General features: G+C 43.1%; 1 protein-coding gene across 2 annotated transcripts in view; it reads right to left on the bottom strand.

The window, feature by feature from the left end:
- FAM169B (family with sequence similarity 169 member B) overlaps window positions 1–18,267 on the bottom strand; it is a 39,966-nt gene that overhangs the window by 13,429 nt on the left and 8,270 nt on the right. For both annotated transcript variants that reach the window (XM_033167377.1, XM_033167376.1), the window contains exons 2-4: window positions 11,670–11,803; window positions 6,745–6,844; window positions 1,879–1,964 (exon numbers count right to left, since the gene is read on the bottom strand). In XM_033167377.1, the coding sequence (XP_033023268.1) occupies window positions 1,879–1,964; window positions 6,745–6,844; window positions 11,670–11,803 (320 nt within the window). The remainder of the gene's footprint in view (window positions 1–1,878; window positions 1,965–6,744; window positions 6,845–11,669; window positions 11,804–18,267) is intronic.

Here is an 18,267-nt window from a genome sequence, read left to right as displayed (position 1 = left end):
AAGAGAATACTCCCTAGAAAGGACCCTGATGTTGGGAAAGATCAAGGAGAAGGGGACGACAGAGGATGAGATGGTTGGACAGTGTTCTCGAAGCTACTAACATGAGTTTGGCCAAATTGCGAGAGGCAGTGAAGGATAGGCGTGCCTGGCGTGCTCTGGTCCATGGAGTCACAAAGAGTCGGACACGACTGAACGACTGAACAACAACAACAGCAGCAGCAAATACTGGTACATATGCACACACCCTAATCTTCCTTCAAGGTCATAGCTGCTTCAGGCCAAAATACACATGACATGGAAGATCTATGATCAGATCTCCCAACATCTCTTTCTTAGCCTTAAAATCAGCTGCAAAGATCCCCAATTTGGATTGGGTCAATGAAGCTGCAGGTGGGAGTGAGAAAAGGTGCACAGTGAGCTTAAACCTTTCTCTTGTGCCATTTAATGAAGAACTGCAGACCCCTGCTCTATGTGGCAAGTGGAAAACATACGTAGTTTGGCCCACAAATGTAGTTACCATCCAGGCATTGCCTAAGGTAAGAGCATCATGAACCTTCAGAGACCATTCTCTAAGCTCTGGAAGAGGATTGGCTTATTCTTTCCTCCATCTGCATTGCTGGCCAACCCCCTGAAGCTGGCATTAGCTCTGCTAGGTACAAAAATACAGGCACAGCACTGTTACCCCAGGAAGACTGCTCCCCCAGCACAAGTGATGGGATTAAACTGCTCATGGGAATGGGGTCGAAACTTAACAGAAACAAAAAGAGATTCCCACATGGCCATGTGCTTCCAGTCTCAGAACCAGTAGGATGTATCACTGGTTTCAAAACATCTCTGAGACTTGGTGCAATGAGTTCCTGCCCCAAGCGTGGAGCTGGAAAGAAGGTTAGGTGCTCACTTTCATAGTCACACTGTGCCTTGAGCTTGGTGTATTATCAGGCAATATTCCATCCTGCCTCTCCTGGAGTAGGGCGGTCAAAGCCAATGGCAATTGCAAATTATAGCTAAATACCAAGTCTAGTCAAAACTTGTAGATGCCTGGCCCCAGCATTGAAGTTTGAATAAACTACTTTGAATTTGAATAAACCAAAGCCCTATAACCACCTTCAAAGAATGTGTGGGGACTAAAAGTATGGGGTGGAACATGTGCCAGCTCTGCCCCCATGTCTGTCAGTTCCACTCCTAACCTTCCCGCACTTAGTAGGAAGGTTACAGGTAGGTAGCTGTGTTCGTCTGCCATAGTAAAAACACAAAAAACCACAAAAAAATTCCTTCCAGTAGCGCCTTAGAGACCAACTAAGTTTGCTCTTGGTATGGGCTTTCGTAGCTCATACCAAGAACAAACTTAGTTGGTCTCTAAGGTGCTACTGGAAGGATTTATTTATTTATTTATTTATTTGTAGGAAGGCTGAGGGTAGAGTTGACAGGGATGGCCACACTAGGGATGGGACTAGCATGCTAAGTCCTGCTACATTTTACGCCCTCCTGTGTTCTCTGAATGCTTTAATAGGGTCTAATTAATCAGAAATGTGCTTATCAACAAACAATTCCATAAATGGTTGACAGTCCTAGCAACAAGGTACCACCAACATGTGCTGAAAACTCAAAAATGTTATGCCTTCAGGAGAGATTTCAGAGGCAAGAGTTTTGGTCTCTTCCTGCTACTACTCCACACCATTCCAAAATAGTCCAATTTCTCTGAAAAGCTAGATATTAAGGAAATCACGACATGTATAGGTTAATGTTTCATATAATACATTCCATAATGTATCAAGTGGGGGGCAATAAGCATCACTACCCTATTTTTAAAAAAACCAGCACATGATCAACTGAGACCATCTTGCTGACAGATATAAAGGTTTTTAAGTAAATACCTACCTGTTTCAGCCCCTCCCGGGAATGATCAGCCGTTTTCACTACATCTTCAATAAGCCACCAGGAACTATGCAAATAAATTGCTAATACTAAAAAAGAATGAAATGAAGACGTTTCATTTAAATGGTTGCCACCATGATACCAAGAGCTCATACAGGGTTTCAGAGACATATCTGTGCTATCTTCCTGTTGCTGTTATCAGTTATTTCTATTATCAACTATCTATCAAACCACTCTTTGTACTGTAGGGCAGTATACAGATGAAAGAATTCAAATCAACATAAATAACAAAAGTAAATCACAGCAGTAACTATAAAAACCAATTCAGCAGCAGACATAGAATTAATCATACCTAGGTTGGCATTAGAATGCCACTGGAAATAGATGTGTTCCTGTTGACAATGGAAAATAATCACCAAGGAAGGCAAAAGAACCTCCAAAAGTATTTATCACCACAGGGAAGACCCTCTTTCAAGTCACTTTACAATGGGTCATACCAGTCATGCAGTATAGATATGGGCTTTTTTCTATTTACAGTATTTAAAACATTTTATAACACTCTTCCATCAATAATCTAAGGGCAGCTCACAACAATAAAACACAATTCCAAGAAAATCAATGCATTGCAATACATCATAAGCCAATCACCACGCAGACTGGGTATTTACAACCTACAATGCCAGGGTGACCAGGCAGGCCTTTTGCAAGCATCAGGCAAATGTCAATATTCTGTGTTTTTCCAAATTTTGAGATGAAGTTCTCATCCCAAAGCACATACACTTAAAAAATCATATTTTAGGATAAAAGACACTTAGAAATGTGTAAAATAGATTACACATTTAAATACATGTTTCAATGTAAAGTATTGTTCAGATTTTTTAAAACACACACCTTAACTCAGAAAGAGGACAAATAAACTTATAGCTGAACACATGCAAAATTGTCATAGACCATCCATTGCTACTTATAGGTCATCTCCAACACCTTGAAATAAGTACAGAAGACAACAGGGAAACAATGCAAGGAATGTTTTTGTTGTTGTTGTTCTTGTTCTTGTTCTTAACTGTCACTTCAATCGAATAATACGTCCAGAAAGAAAAATACAGTTGGAAGATTTACATTACTGAGTGAGATAAAACACACCAGGGAACAGAAGCTACACAACATTTAATGGTGGAGGGCAGAATTTATGTACCAGTAAGTGAAATGGAAGAAGTGGTGCATTTCAAACCGCAAAAAGCTTTAACAGGAATGTCATCAATTGCCTATGTTAGCCCCAGGACTGTACAAATGTTCTAATGCACATATATAAGGCTGGTCTCACTGCACTAGCTCCCAAGTGAGCTTGAAGGCTAAGTGCAATCAGTTAGTTAACCTATAATTTGAATAAATTAGTAAGGATGCATGCACCAAAATGTGTTTACATGCAAGCTGTGAAAGAAAGAAAAAAAGGGGAAGCTGCAGATGCGTAATTACAGCTAGGCCCATTTCATTACACATTTCACACTCCCTTGCAGAGGGTTTTCATTTTTCTTTATGAAGCATGAGCAGCCCACAAAAGGTTGTATCCAAGTGTATCCAGAACATAACCCATTCTGTTAGCACAAGGCTATATGCTTGCTCAACAGAACTTTATCCTCTCCACTCCCTGTGCATTGCCTAAATCTGTTCTAGGTTCTCCCCCAAGCCTCTGGAGCAGATTCAGAGAAGGCATGGGGTTTGCACAGGGGGTGGGTATGGAAATACCATTGTCCAAGCATTAATACTTGTACTAATAGAATGAGTGCACTGGGTACCGCTCCAGAACTCCATCTTCCCACACTAGCCAAGAAATAGGCAATTAGCAATGGTGAACAAGCACCAGACAAATGGGACAAAAGGAGTCCAATGTCAATGAGAGCTGTGTCGATTTAATAGCAAGCAGGGTTTGGCTCTGCCTAAAGAAACTCTATGCAAAATACATGGAACGACTTGACTTTTTAATGGCACATTTCCTGTGCTATTCAATAATTTAAAGGAACAGAGGGAAAGTAGTCCAGTAAAGCTGACATAGCAACTGTCACATCATATTGCTTGGATTACTTTGCCTGTACAGATCTCTTTGCAGAAGGAGAGGGAAAGGCTTCTCCATATCCCATATGAAGGTATATTCACCATTAATTTAAAGTGGTGGCATGTACCCATTGGGACTGCTGCGGCAGAAGGCAAGGAGGCCAATGACAGGTGGAGTCGACTAGGTCTGGCTTTGTCTCCACCCTCCTCCTCCTGCTGCCTGTTGAGGTCCGCAAAGGCAATACTGAGAATGCAGAGGAGGAGAAAGAAGAGGATAGCCAATGTCATCCACTGGACTGGCTGTAAGAAACAAGGCAGGTGGGAGCTGACTAAGGACACAGTGTGGTTGGTGGGGCAGTGCCCTATTCGCCCTAATGGACCAGCCTCCACTATTAATATAGTATAATAATATAATAAACAGATTTTCCCTTAGTGCACTTATGTTCCCATCTAGCCAACTTAAGTCCCCACTTAAGTCCCCACTTAGCCAACCTACGGTAAGTCCCCATTGAGCCCACTTAAGACCCTGTTTCAGTCCCCTTAGCCCACTTCAGCCCCCTCAAGTTCTATTTAGCCCATTTTGAATGCAAAGAAGTCTTATAACACCTTTGTGGCCCTCATTATGGAGAAGGCCATATCAACACTGAAAACAAACAAAATACACTGAGAAGAGAGAAGGAAGGGCCTCAAATGCTTTGGACCTGTATGTGCATTGACATGAGGCAGAACCTTCACTCCCTTGTTTTAGAAGAAGACTGAAGACTGATGACAACTTTTTTCATTTCAGCAAGCCTACACAGATATATAATTTAGTTACTTATATTTGGGTTTTTTAAAAATTATGTGTTTTATTGATCATTATTTTATGCCTATTTGTTTTTCAATAGTTTTTATTATTATTATTATTTTATTCAGGGCCTTTTTCCAGCTGAAACTCACAGGAACTCAGTTCTAGCCCCTTTGCCATTACAAGAGAGGCATTCATGGTGAGTTCCAGCACTTCTTTTTCGAGAAAAATAGCACTGATCTTACCTGCCATTTTATTATGTACGCTGCTTAGAGAGCTTTGGGGTTAAGTGGTTTATAAATCTTTCTAAAGAAAGAAATAATAAAATTAATAAATGCACATTCAGAATCTCAGAAAGGTCCAAAGTTGGGTATGTTGTGGCAAGATGTGGTGGGATGGTCTGATTTAGGGCAGGGGGAGCAGTTGTAAAGGACATGCATGATGCATAGGTCATAAGACATCTGAGGATCTAGAACACAGCTCAGGACATGGTTGACATGTCCTAGTCTAGTCACCACCCATGTCCAACAGGTGGAGCATGGGGGAGAAGACAGCATAGTGGGAGGCTCCCCAATAGGGCTTTAGTTTTTCACAGATCCTAGGAGAGGCAGGAGGCCATAGTTTCCACTGGTGGAAGTCTTCCTAGCCTTTATTTTCCTATTGCAAATGTAACCTTTACAAACTGAAGTGGAAAAGATAAACTTCTTACCTATTGCATGGACTTCAAACTTTTACACCTAGTTTTGTAATTCAGTGTGAAGGTATTATGGCACACAGTGTTCCACAGAAGTACAAGGAGAACGTTTTGAGTCCAAAACTCATTTATAAGTTTACTCTTCTCCATTACTATAGACTGATGTCAGGAAACAGTTTGTTCTTTTGTTCCCATTTATACCTTAGCACAAACCATTACCATCCTGAAATCATATTAAAGCAGGCTTAAGGGAGATCTCAGTCACAAGGTGTCTAGAAACAGTGATAATAAAATATTTGACCGAAGGCTGTAACTTTGGTTCTCAATGTGGCTCAGTTAGCAAATCTCAAATAATGGCAAATCAGTAGGCAATTGAGAGAGAAACTGGAAGAGTTTAGTAATGAAGTAAGACCATGTTTTAAAATTGGGTTGTGGATTAAAATTCAAATATATGCATAAAATAGGAAGATAAAACATAGAGAAGGAAATGTTCTCCTGTGTTGGTTTGTGTGTGTTTTTGCAGAACACAAATATTTGTAGACAAAAAGTTATTCAGAGCATTTGTAGTGGGAGGGAAGTTAAAAATGGTATAATATTTAAGTAAGAATTCTTACAGCAATTCCACAAAGCTCATGAATATTTATGAGAGTGCATACGTTATAAACCCACTGCCAACACCCAAGTTTCAGCTTAAATAGGAAACACATTGTTAAAATGCATTTGCCACGTTTCAGTATCTGAAAACTATTGAGACATTTGTTTCAGTGCTTATTTAAATAGTAGCATAAAGTAATGCTGCTTACCTGCCCACTGACATTGGATCTGCAGTAGCAGCAAGAACCTGGGAAAGACATTACTATCTTTTCTCCCAATTTCTGCATACTTTTGCATGAAGGTTCCAAATTCCTGGCAGCTCCAGGTAGGGCTGAGAGAGACTCCTGTCTGAAACTGCAGAGAGCCACTGCCAGTCACTGTAGACAATACTGAGCTAGATGGTTCAATGGCCTGATTTCAGGATAAGGCGTAAGAATAACCATGTATTTTATTGTTGAAACCCGCCCCAGGACATTATGATAAAGGGTCGGTAAGAAATCAAATAAATGAATAAGTTTTTTTTCATGTATTTGTTAGCAGTAGTAGTAGTTACATTTATATTCCACTCTTTGTCCAAGAAGGTCAGAGCAGTTTACATATACCGGTAACTTTCAGATGGCCTCCCATCCAGACCCTTTTCATGGCTAGACTCCCTTAGCTTCAGCAGCTGAATCATATCATATGACTTCAGATCATTCTGTGAGCCATGCTGCAAACTGAAGGAATAGGGGAAGCCACTCACCTGTGTTTTTATCTTGTGGATCAATTAAAACCAGAAGCTTATGTTTGCTGCTTTCTTTATACAGAGGAAGGAAGTGCATCAATGGAGACTCAAGTTTAACCTGTAATCAAAGCAGTTATTTGCATTCATAATCTGCAACAAAAAGTAAGACTGCAGATTTTTTTTTCAATTAATAGCAAAAGTCCAACTGTATAAACTTGGGATCTGTCTATGAGAAATGGCATTGAGGCTCCAAAACTACACAAGCACATAATTGTTATAACAAACCAGGATGAATCCAGTTTCAAATTTTGGTTTGTTAACTGTGGTTTAGACAAACCAGTTTCCTGTATTTTTACATAAAAGAGACTGCAGTTTTCTTTCAAACCACAAACAGAAGCTTTAAACTTCCTTCCCTCATTACGGAAGGAGGGAGAAGCACAGGAACACAAGCCTTGACACAGTAAATAACTGCTGGCCAGAAAACATTTGTTATTGGGTGGTAAAGAAATATAGAAAGGTAAATTAATAGTTAAATAAACAAATAGAAAACAATGGTTTCCTATCAGTTCTGAATCAATCCTGAGTGTCTAAATTGATCATAGCATTTATAAAGTAATCAGTAAGATTAGGCTGCCCCACTCTGTAACACTATGTGTTACTTTTTGTGGGGCAAGGAGTGAGGGAGGTAGTAATTCCTAATCATCTATGAAAGAAGTATCCTGTGATTTTAAGGTGGTTGGCCAACCAAATACAAGTTGGCATACTGGGTATTGGAACTGACACCCCCCAAAAAAGTCACACACACCTCAAGTAATTACAGTATATGATCAATTCAGCTGCACTCTCTGAATAATCCAGAATAGATACACCTTAAATAAAAGCCATAGCCAATTTGTTTTTTTCACTTTTTTTTCAAAGAATGTATGAGAGTTTAAAACTAGTTTAAGCAAAGATACTTGAGTTTAATTAAAAACAAACAACACACAAATTCAAAACACTCAGGGCAATACCCAGGCCCAAACTGGTGAGGTGGTAGAACTGAGGGGAAAGGGGATGTTAATTACAAGCATCTCATCTCATGCATGGAGTAAACATTATCTCCATGTAATCTTATTCCACCCTAACATTAAGCCAAATACCCAGTTTTCTTTGCTACTGAAATTGGGAACATTTTAATTTTTCATCACAGAACTTGATTAGCAAACTGCCAAATCCAAGTGTTTGTTATAACTGGGATGGGGGACAGGGCTGAAAGAAACAAAGGGGAGATGTTCCTTAGAGGTCTGTTTTCACTCCACCCCCCAAATGCAGCAGAAAATTAAAATAACATTTAGGTTCTGATTATAAACCACAGAAACCAGCATACTTATAAATCATAGCCAAGACTGCATCCTTAGCTCACCCTATTGTGTCTCGCTTTTGTAAGGATGCAGCATCACTTAGCGTGCTAAGCTCCTCAGTCCCCCTTCCCCCTCTCCCCAACTGAGCACCAGATGGGATGCTAACTCTGCATCCAGGCACGACAGGTTGAGCTAAGGACAGAACAACAGCCTGAACCCTTTTGTGTGTGTGTGTGTGTGTGTGTGTGTGTGTGTGTGTCTCCCTCCCTCCCACCCCGTCTTGTGTTTTATTTAGCTTTGGAAGCAGTTCCGTTCTTGAGACGCCAGAGGGCATTGAAAGAATGTTTTATTATGCCAGGCATCCTTTCCTCTCAGGCTACATAAAAACCTCACCTCAGGTACACTGGTTTCTCCACTCACCCATGGAAATGACTACAAACCATGTCCCAAAACTGCATGAAGCCATGATTTCAGTTGGCTTTTTCAGTTGCTCAAGCTCAATAAACTAATGCATTTATGGAAGTCCCCCCCACCCACTTGTCTTGCACTGTGAAGCAGTGACATGGTGAAAGGATGCCAAAAGGATTGAGGGATGGGAGAAAGACTTAAACATCCCGCTTCCTTCCAGCTGGGAACAGCCTGCATTGCAGACTTAATCTCTAAGCATTTTATCTCATCTGCATCAACCCTTTTTGTTCAAACTTTCCATGACAACCCAATGCACATTAGAAAACGCAATTGTTAGAATCAAAAACACCCTCTGGCACTGAAACCAAATCAACTGTATCCAAGCAGTTGCAGATCATGCAATAACAACTTTCAATCTACAGTGTTAATGTCCTCCCAGATCAGGATTATGGGGAAATAAAATCTGCAGCCAGAATCCAATGAGGTACTTCAGTCACACACCCAAGCGTTTCTTTGCACGCAGTGGGATTGTTGACATCTTTAATTGAACAGTAGATACATTCATCCCCATGTCGTAACAAATACTGCACTGGAAAGCCCCTTCAGTTTCATAAGAGGCTTCCTATATGGCATGGACAGGTCCTGCCTGAGTAGCAGTAATCAAAAATACCCTTGGACACACCGATCAAGTCAGATGTAGCCAGATGAAACAGAAACCCATGATCTGAGCAATGCTGGCTCCAGGATTGAAAGGCCTTATCTTTGTAAAGCCCCTGGAAGTGGCCATTTCAATTTACCTCAATTCCACAAACTGGTGCTCTGCCAGGGGCATTGTGGGAAACTGAAATTATTGTTGTTATTGACCTGCCCTTTACCCTAAGGTCCTAGGGTGGGTTACAATATTAAAACACAATACTGAAAACAGTTAAAAACAAATGACAATCACAAAAAATAAGCTGGGCCCTAAAAATATACACTACAAATATCAAAAGCCAGCATAAAGAGGTGTGTTTTCAGCATTCTCTGGAAGCTGTATAATGAAGGTGCCAGATGCACCTATGTGGGGATGGAGTTCCACAGCTAAGGGGCCACCACAAAGAAGGCCCTCTCCTGGGTGACCACCATGCCAGCCTCTGAGGGTGGAGGAAGAAGAAGAAGAAGAGAAGAGTTTGGATTTGATATCCCGCTTTTCACTACCCAAAGGAGTCTCAAAGCGGCTAACATTCTCCTTTCCCTTTCTCCCCCACAACAAACACTCTGTGATGTGAGTGGGGCTGAGAGACTTCAGAGAAGTGTGACTAGCCCAAGGTCACCCAGCAGCTGCATGTGGAGGAGTGGAGACGTGAACCCGGTTCCCCAGATAACGAGTCTACCGCTCTTAACCACTACACCACACTGGCTACCAAGGGGGCTCCTGCCTCCTTCTGCCGACCTCAGAACTTGAGGTGGTGAGTAGGGAAGAAGACAGCCTTTGAAGGATTTGGGTCCTGAGTTGTTCAAGGCTTAAAACACTAATGTGAGCACCTTGCATTGGGCCTCGAAACAAACAGGCAAGCAGTGCAACAGTTTCACTGCAGGCAGTTCACTTGAATACCAAAGTGATCTATGTGCTCCACAGTGATGGTGAGGGGACTCAGGAGTGAATGTGTCACCATTCCACAGTGAGAAAAGTGCCTCAACAGAACAGGAGCACCAGCCATGTCTAGTGGAAAATCCCCCAGATTCCATCATTCTCTGAGAGAGGAACAACCCAATGGATCCACAACCCATGCAGAAATGGGTAACTCTATTCAGCCCAAAGCTCACCAGGGAATTGTCCATTCTGCTGTTGCTCCCTGCTGCTGCCGCTTTGCAAGACCACAGATGAGGCAGGGCAGCAGGGCAGGCTTCAGCTGGAATGAGCCATAGTAACATAAGAAGAGCCTTATGGGATCTGGCCAAAGGCCGATCTACTCCAGCATCCTGCTTTCACCAAATAGATATTTAAAGGAGGCTCTTAAGCAGGACATCAATCCAATAGCACTGTCCCCAAATGCAATTCTCAGCAACTGGTATACAGAGGCATACTGCCTCCCATGCATAGGTGGAGCATAGTCATTGTAGCTAGTAGCATCTGAGGAAGGTGAATTGTGTGAGAAAATTTACGTTAAGCATGAGAAAAAGGAATTGTTGCCAAGTCAGAACGCAACCTTGTAAGAAGCTGTGTGTCAAGAAGCTTATATCTCCCACTCCTTCTTGCCAAATGTATCCTGGGACCTGTTTCAGCTGAAATTGCTTATTCAGCTGTACTGAATACTGTAAAAAATACTCTTGATTTAGCAATGGCAGCAACTATGGGCTGTCCATGCTTGTCCCATGCCAGAAAGCACAGGTCCGAGCAGTTTTTCATTCGCCCTGCTGATTTCCCACTGAAAGCCCGCTCTTCACCACTGAATCAGAGCAAACGTCAAGCTGCAGAAAACCCAACAGATGTTTGCTTCAATTCAGCAGTAAAAAGTAATATTTCCCTGGAGGAAAGGAGTGGGGAAAGCAGAAATGTGGACGAGCCCTATGTTTCAGCATTTCTCTAAAGCCAGCTGCTGTACTCTGAAGAAATCCACTGACTCCTGTTCGGTGTAGTCTATTCCCACTGCACCACTGATAAGCTTTATCCTCCATGAATACATTTTCAAAGCCATCCAAGTTGGTGGCCATAGCCACAGTTTGTGGCATAAGACCTGACAGGGTGCTGAGTCCCAAGCAACTGCTCCAGGAAACCAGTTGCTGAGGTGGGATTAAGTCAAGTAAGCTATTGTAGGCAAACCAATGGGCTAATGTTTATAAGCCCTCTTTAAAAGGCGAAGAAACAGGCAAGGACAATACTAACACCTACAATTGGCAGGCAATTACACAACTCTGGATTGATCTGGAATGATATACATATTGGAAAACTGGGCTATTGTCCCTCCTTGATCAACAGGGTAAATAAATTGCTTCTTTTTAATTTCAGCCTGTATGAATTTAAGTTATTAAGTTGCATTTTGCCCACTTCTGCTTTGGACATTCTCATCAAGAAACTAAAAAGTCATAGTTTGGCTTGAAACATGTAGTGATTTTTAACTCCATGGGATTAGCCAAGTCATCATTACAAAGAATTCTGGGCAAGGGTGGTTCCATTTTGCTACTATCTAGAAAGAAGAAATAAACTACACTTACTTTCCCTCTTCCTGGAATAGATAAAAACTCAACAGCAGATGATGGCTCCTCTAAAATCTTTGTATAATATGAATGAGCATCTTCTTCCAGAACCTCGGGTTTTTCACCTTTAATATCCACTGGATAAAGATGATCTAGGTGAAAGGAGAATGTTAAATATTGGCCTGTTTATGTGTACTGGTCAAACACAACATGAGTGTCAAATTGTGCTGTCAGGTATCATCATTGCCTTGTGAAGAAAATACAATGAGGTTCTTCACACTATCCTTTATGTAATAATAAGAGTATTTTTAAGCAGTGCTATGGTGATTTACTATAAAATCACTTACTATAAAATATGCTACTTCTCACTAGGATTGCAACACATAATAAATTAAGTGGTTCAATTAATAGATTAAAAACTAAAATGAACTTCAATACAAGTAGTTATAAAAATTTCAGATGCCATCTGCTATTCTAAAATATATTATTTCATTTGCTTACTCATGGATGGGGAACTGTGGCCACTGATGGACTCCAGCTCCCATCATCCCTGGCCATTCGCTATGCATGCTTGGCCTGATGGGAGCTGGAGTCCAACAACATCTGGAGCAGGTGTGGGGAACCTTTGGTTCTGCAGTTGTTTCTGAGCTACAACTCCAATCATCCCAGGGCACTGGCCACCAGTGGCGGAGGAAGCCTCTGTGCCACCCGGGGCAGTGGCGTGGAGGACGGGGCATTGCGATGTCACGTGTGCGTCGTGGCGTCGCGACGCATGTTGGGGTGGGCTGTGCATGCGTGGAATTTCCGGGCATGCGCCGTGCATCCGGCACGGCGCTGCTGCTCCTGCGGCGACCAGGCGGGCCAGCGGGTGGGCGGCGGCTTGTGGGCTGCCCCATCCATGCTGCTTTACGGACAGGGCAGCCCCACAAGCCGCCACTCGCTCAGCGGTTAGCTTGGTCGCCATGGGAGCAGCAGGGGCGGGGTGCCGGGCGGTGGGAAGGGGCAGGAGGGGCAGGGGAGTGTCACCCCCACCCCTGGAACCTGGGGCGCCCCACCCCCTACGCCCCTCCCTTGCTACGCCACTGCTGGCTACATTTGCTGAGGCCAACAGGAGCTGCAATTCTGCAACATCTGGAGGGCCACAGATTGACCACCCCTGTTCTAAGAGAATGCCTGCTATATACACACACATGCTTCATAAAATATGCATTTCACCCAGAGATATTAAAGGATGATTAATAATTATATTTAAAATAACAAAAGAAAGTATATTTTGCTATAGAATGATTTTTTTAAAAAAAAATATTGAATATGATTGACTAAAATTTGTTTAACTGAGTGACAGCCCTACTTTTCTCCAAACTCAAACGTTGACCACAATGGTGTACAACTTTTTGTAGGTTCAATAATTCCGTCTCACATAGGAGGGCCTAAAATGAGAGTATTTAGGAGAGTATATATAATGAGAGTATATAAAGTGGCACCAAAACTATAGGAACAGTTGCTCCACCACAGTAGCCAGAACCACAAAGTAACTATAACATTTTAAAGGAAAGGTAGAAAAATGTATCTACCTAATTTCTTATGTTATAACAAAACCACAGCAATAACAACTAGCTCAAAATGGTCTCTTCTTAGATTTCTGCATAAGCAAAGAATTGAGAATTTCCAAATTGGCAAAACAAACCTGAGAGCTATTTCCTTCAAACGTGCTCCACTGACTTTGGTTTTCAAAGTTTTAAACCTTGCAACTGAGATACATTGCACATTAAATATTTTGTCCACCGTTCTACATTCAAAGTCTTTGATTATGGACATTTTCTAAACAAAGTAAATGTTTTTGCAAGAAATGCAATATATATTTTATATCTATATAACTAATTTAACAGATCTGTTAAAGATTAGTGGGGAAGTTGGGTGGAGGGGAGATATAGGCAGTGAGAGCAGAGGCAAGTGTTAAAGCCTTCCTCGGTCCCCGCCCGCCACCCCAAAACTGCTCTGTTCCCAACTGCTCCGAGTGAAAACTTTATCTAAAAGGGTTATTGGGTCACCTTTACACCCATTTTCCTGCCACTACAAAATGCCATTCAGCAGGATAGGCTTCAAAATTACTTCCTGGCCTTCTCAAGCTACCTTCTTAAGGCCTAATATTTCCTAGGAATATTAGCCAGAATGGTGGGTAAAACGGTAAAGGTAAAGGACCCCTAACAGTTAAGTCCAGTTGTGAACGACTCTGGGGTTGTGGCACTTATCTCACTTTACTGGCTGAGGGAGCCGATGTCTGTCCGCAGACAGTTTTCCCGGGTCATGTGGACAGCCAGGGCCATCTCGTCCATAGGGGCTGGTGGCGCGTCGCACCAGGGCGCCGGGCACCCCAGGGGCGCCCCCGCAAGCCCGCCGGCATACCGGGCTCCCCTTCCCCAACCCGCCCCCGCCCCCATGGGCGGGCACGCGGGCTGCAAGCCTGCCGCCCTCGCCTCCCAGAGCGCCAACTGGAGAGCTGGAGCGGCTCGCGCCCTTCCAGCGCTCCAGCTGGGGCTCTGGGAGGCGAGGGCAGCCGGCTTGCAGCCCGCCCGCCCGCCGGCACACGAGCGTCCGCCTGCCCGCCCCTCATTCCCCGCCTGCGCTGCCGCGTGAGCGCCCGCTCCAGCACCACACCCCTCATCCCCCGCTCGCCCACCCCTCCTCCCGAGGGGCGACCAGCGAGGGAGGGAGGGAGGCGGGCGGAGAGGCGGCAGGCCGGGGGCGCCTCTAAGACGGCCCTGTGGCCAGCATGACTAAGCTGCTTCTGCCAAAACCAGAGCAACGCACGGAAACGCCATTTACCTTCCCGCTGAAGCGGTACCTATTTATCTACTTGCACTTTGACGTGCTTTTGTACTGCTAGGTTGGCAGGAGCTGGGACTGAGCAACAGGAGCTCACACCATCATGGGGATTCGAACCACCGACCTTCTGATCGGCAAGCCCTAGGCTCAGTGGTTTAGACCACAGCGCCAACTGCGTCCCATAGAATGGTGGGTAGCGAACCTCAAAATAAGGCAGGCCATATCAATGACATCTGTGTTTGAGACTGTGAGTGCAAGCATACTGGAATACAGCATACTAGAGTAATCACTAACTGAGGGATACAACACCGGTTAATTTCCACTGCAAAGCATAAGTCAGCACTTTGTGTTAAGAAACCATGGGTGGTGAGGGAATAAGAGAGGTACACAGGCCCCTCCTAAAAGTATGTCAAATAACCATATTAGGCAAAGGGGATCCCTCCACATTAGGAACAAAATGAGACATCATTATTATTTATGCGCTAATAAGATATTTTAAATAGAGGAATGCTTTGCAGGATTAATACCAATCTTATTTTAAAGTCTTTATGCACAGATTTAAGTTCTGGGTATGTGTTCCATAAACAGCAGAGATGTGGCATTCCATCTATGAAGCTGAAAAGCATACTGTATTCTATCCCAGTAATGCTTGAATTATGGATACAGCAATTTGTTTGTCCTACTGTAAAAATGCTGGCAACATAAATCTCTTAACCTTTCAAAATCGCTTAGCAAGTACAGTATTCTTCATAGTGGTTCATTTGAACTTGTGTGGTGATGATCATATATAGAAAATACCGGTAAAAAGCACAGAAATATCACAGGGCAAAATCTTCAGCTAAATATTCTTCCCCCAGCGCACTAGGCAGTATCTTCAAAGTACAGAATAATAGAATTGTAGAGTTTGTAGCGACCCCGAGGATCATCTAGTTCAGCGTTTCTCAGCCTTGGGTCCCTAGATGGCGTAGCAAGGGAGGGGCGTAGGGCGGGGCGCCCCGGGTTCGAGGGGAAGGGTGACACTCCCCGGCCCTCCCCCCGCCCGACACCCCGTCCCTGCTGCTCCACAGACGGCTGGGGCAGCCCCACGAGCTCCTGCTCGCCTGGCGGCTCCCCCGGTTGCCACGGGAGCATACCAGGCGGGGTGCACTGTGCATGCCCAGAAGTTCCGGGCATGCACAGTGCTCCGCGTTGGCTCTGCTGCTCCCGCGGCGAGTGAGCGAACCACCGAGCAAGCGGCGGCTTGTGGGGCTGCCCTGTCCGTAAAGCAGCATGGATGGGGCAGCCCACAAGCCGCCGCGCCCCCGGCGGCCCACCTGGTCGCCATGGAAGCAGCAGCGCGGGGGCGGATGCACTGCGCATGCCTGGTCGCCGCAGGACAGTGGTGCCGGCCAGATGGGCTGTGTGTGTGTGGCATTTCCGCGCATGCGCAGCCCATTGTGACGCCCGCCCCAGGGTGCCTCCGCGCCACCGCCCCGGAGGCTTCCTCCGCCACTGCCCAGATGTTATTGACTACAACTCCCATCATCCCTGACCACTGGTCATGCTGGCTAGGAATGATGGGAGTTGTAGTCCAACAACATCTGGGTACCCAAGGTTGAGAAGGCTGCATCTAGTTCAACTCCCTGCAATGAGGAATATGCAGCTGTCCTATACAGGAATCGATATGCAACCTTGGCATTATCAGCAAGAATTTTATTCATGTTCTGATTAACCCAGCAGAAAAAGTGTTATGAGTTTAATTCTTTCAAATCGGGTGTTTAACTTTTCAGTAGGCGAGATGGTGCTGCATTTGCAGTTCAACTTCTTCAGCATGACTGTTTCCCCAAATGTAAGATGAGATACAGACACGTGCCACTCTTCTTTCTAAAATATTTTGAACTGCAAAAGCAGATCACATATTCTGTTTCCATAAGCCCAAAGTGTTTTTATACATGACAAAACACTCTTGCTGTTGTCTCACAGTGTGAGAGAGAAGTAAAATAAAAATTAAAAATAAACATTGGGGCAGGATAAAAATTGACAATTTCCCTTTTTTACTTAGATACTGTTTCTGCAAATGCCTGGGTTATGGAGTCTCTCTTTCAACAGCTCTGTAACTGGAGATTCCAAAATTCCAATGAGAACTTTGTAGCCAATTTAAATTGCTGGATTACTTTACAGCTATTCATCTACAGCTACATGTTAAGAGAATATTGAGCCAGAAAGCTACAACAAACCAGTTTGAATCTCTTTAAGACAGAACAAACTTATGACGGTCATCAACAAAGGGGGAAATGATAGTAATAAAATATGAGGGGTTCTCTGCAACCGCAGAAAAGATACGGTGCAACAATCCAGAGAGTATTTAGAAGAAGAGGCCTCTTGCATTAGAGAGATTCCAGACATTCTAGCTGTTGCATTTCTGCAGAGCTGAGAGGGACTGCCATCTTAAATAACCCAAGCTGGTAAACAAGGTCATGACATCACACAGGCGATTCTACAGCAACAATGTCAACAAAGGTCTCAAACTAGCAGGTTGCAGCCTCAGGCCTTTTACATGTAGTAATTAGCTTCATTCGCACCAAAAGTAAAATTTCTGTTGAATCTAAGGAAATACATACATAGTTTATGTCCTGTCTAAGATTCTCCTGTTAATCATGAAAGACCAGTTTTCAAGAAAGGAGAGAGAAGAGCTCTGTATCTAAGGCACCCCATAATGTGTCCATTCTTCATTAAAATTACACAGAGATCTTAAAGCAATCAGCCATTTCCTTTCTCAGATGACTTATTTCTGGACTTGTTTAACTGATTTTAACAACTGCAAACTTGTTTAAACACTAGAAGCTTTTCAAGGAAAGGCAGGAGGGTGATCTAAATGCTTTTAGGTATAGGAAATCACATCTTCATGACAGAGATTGGAAGAAGATTCACAAGTTGTTGTTTTTAATATCCTTTATTCTACAATACTCTGCAATACAATACCTTCCACCTTCCAGTTAAAAGGACATTTTGTGCTTATCTACCTGCTGAGCATCCTAAGCCTCTGCAACATATCTGCCTAAATTTGGACAATAAATTGGTTATCTAGGAAAAAATTCCTGCCCTAAATTAATTGAGAACTGATATAGCATGCTTGGCTTATATTTAGGAAACAAAACTAAGACTGTAATTCTATACTTATCTGGAGTAAGCACCACCAAACTCAATTGAACTTACTTCTGAAGACATGCATAGGGTTACACTGTTTAAAAGGTATCCCATTTAATTTGATTGAACTGAATGACTGAATGACAACTCAATAGCATATATTTCACTAACATTAGATTTTAAAGGAGAAAACAATGGCTCAGAAAATTGTTAGTAGGGATGCGGCAGTCCAAGGTACCGGTACATATTGACATATGTGGTGGTGTTTTTGACATCATCATGCTCTGAATGCTGTCTCAAGAATAAATTGTATATTAATAATGATCCAAGTCTGATATATATATATATATATAACAATTGAAATGTCCCCTGCACTAGCACCACTTGGGCTTAGGATCCTGTCTGCTCATGATTATCCTAAAGATGACCTCTTAGCCTTTCTATTGACTGCTGCTTGTATGGAGATAGCCAGATGTTGGAAAACCAGTGATGGGCTCAAAATGATTCTTAGTATAATAGACTATGATCAATAGCATTGGCTGAGAAACTAAACATGCCAGGTGAGAGCAGCAAAGGGCAAACACTATCCATATTTCTTTTATAGCATGTGGCAACTGTTTATTGAATACATACATAGTTCAGACTGTGGCAGGAATCTACCCAG

This window comes from Lacerta agilis, chromosome 13 (assembly GCF_009819535.1).
Source record: "Lacerta agilis isolate rLacAgi1 chromosome 13, rLacAgi1.pri, whole genome shotgun sequence".
NCBI lineage: Eukaryota > Metazoa > Chordata > Lepidosauria > Squamata > Lacertidae > Lacerta > Lacerta agilis.
Note: the sequence above shows the minus strand (reverse complement) of the source record. Positions and strands in the feature narration are given on the sequence as shown.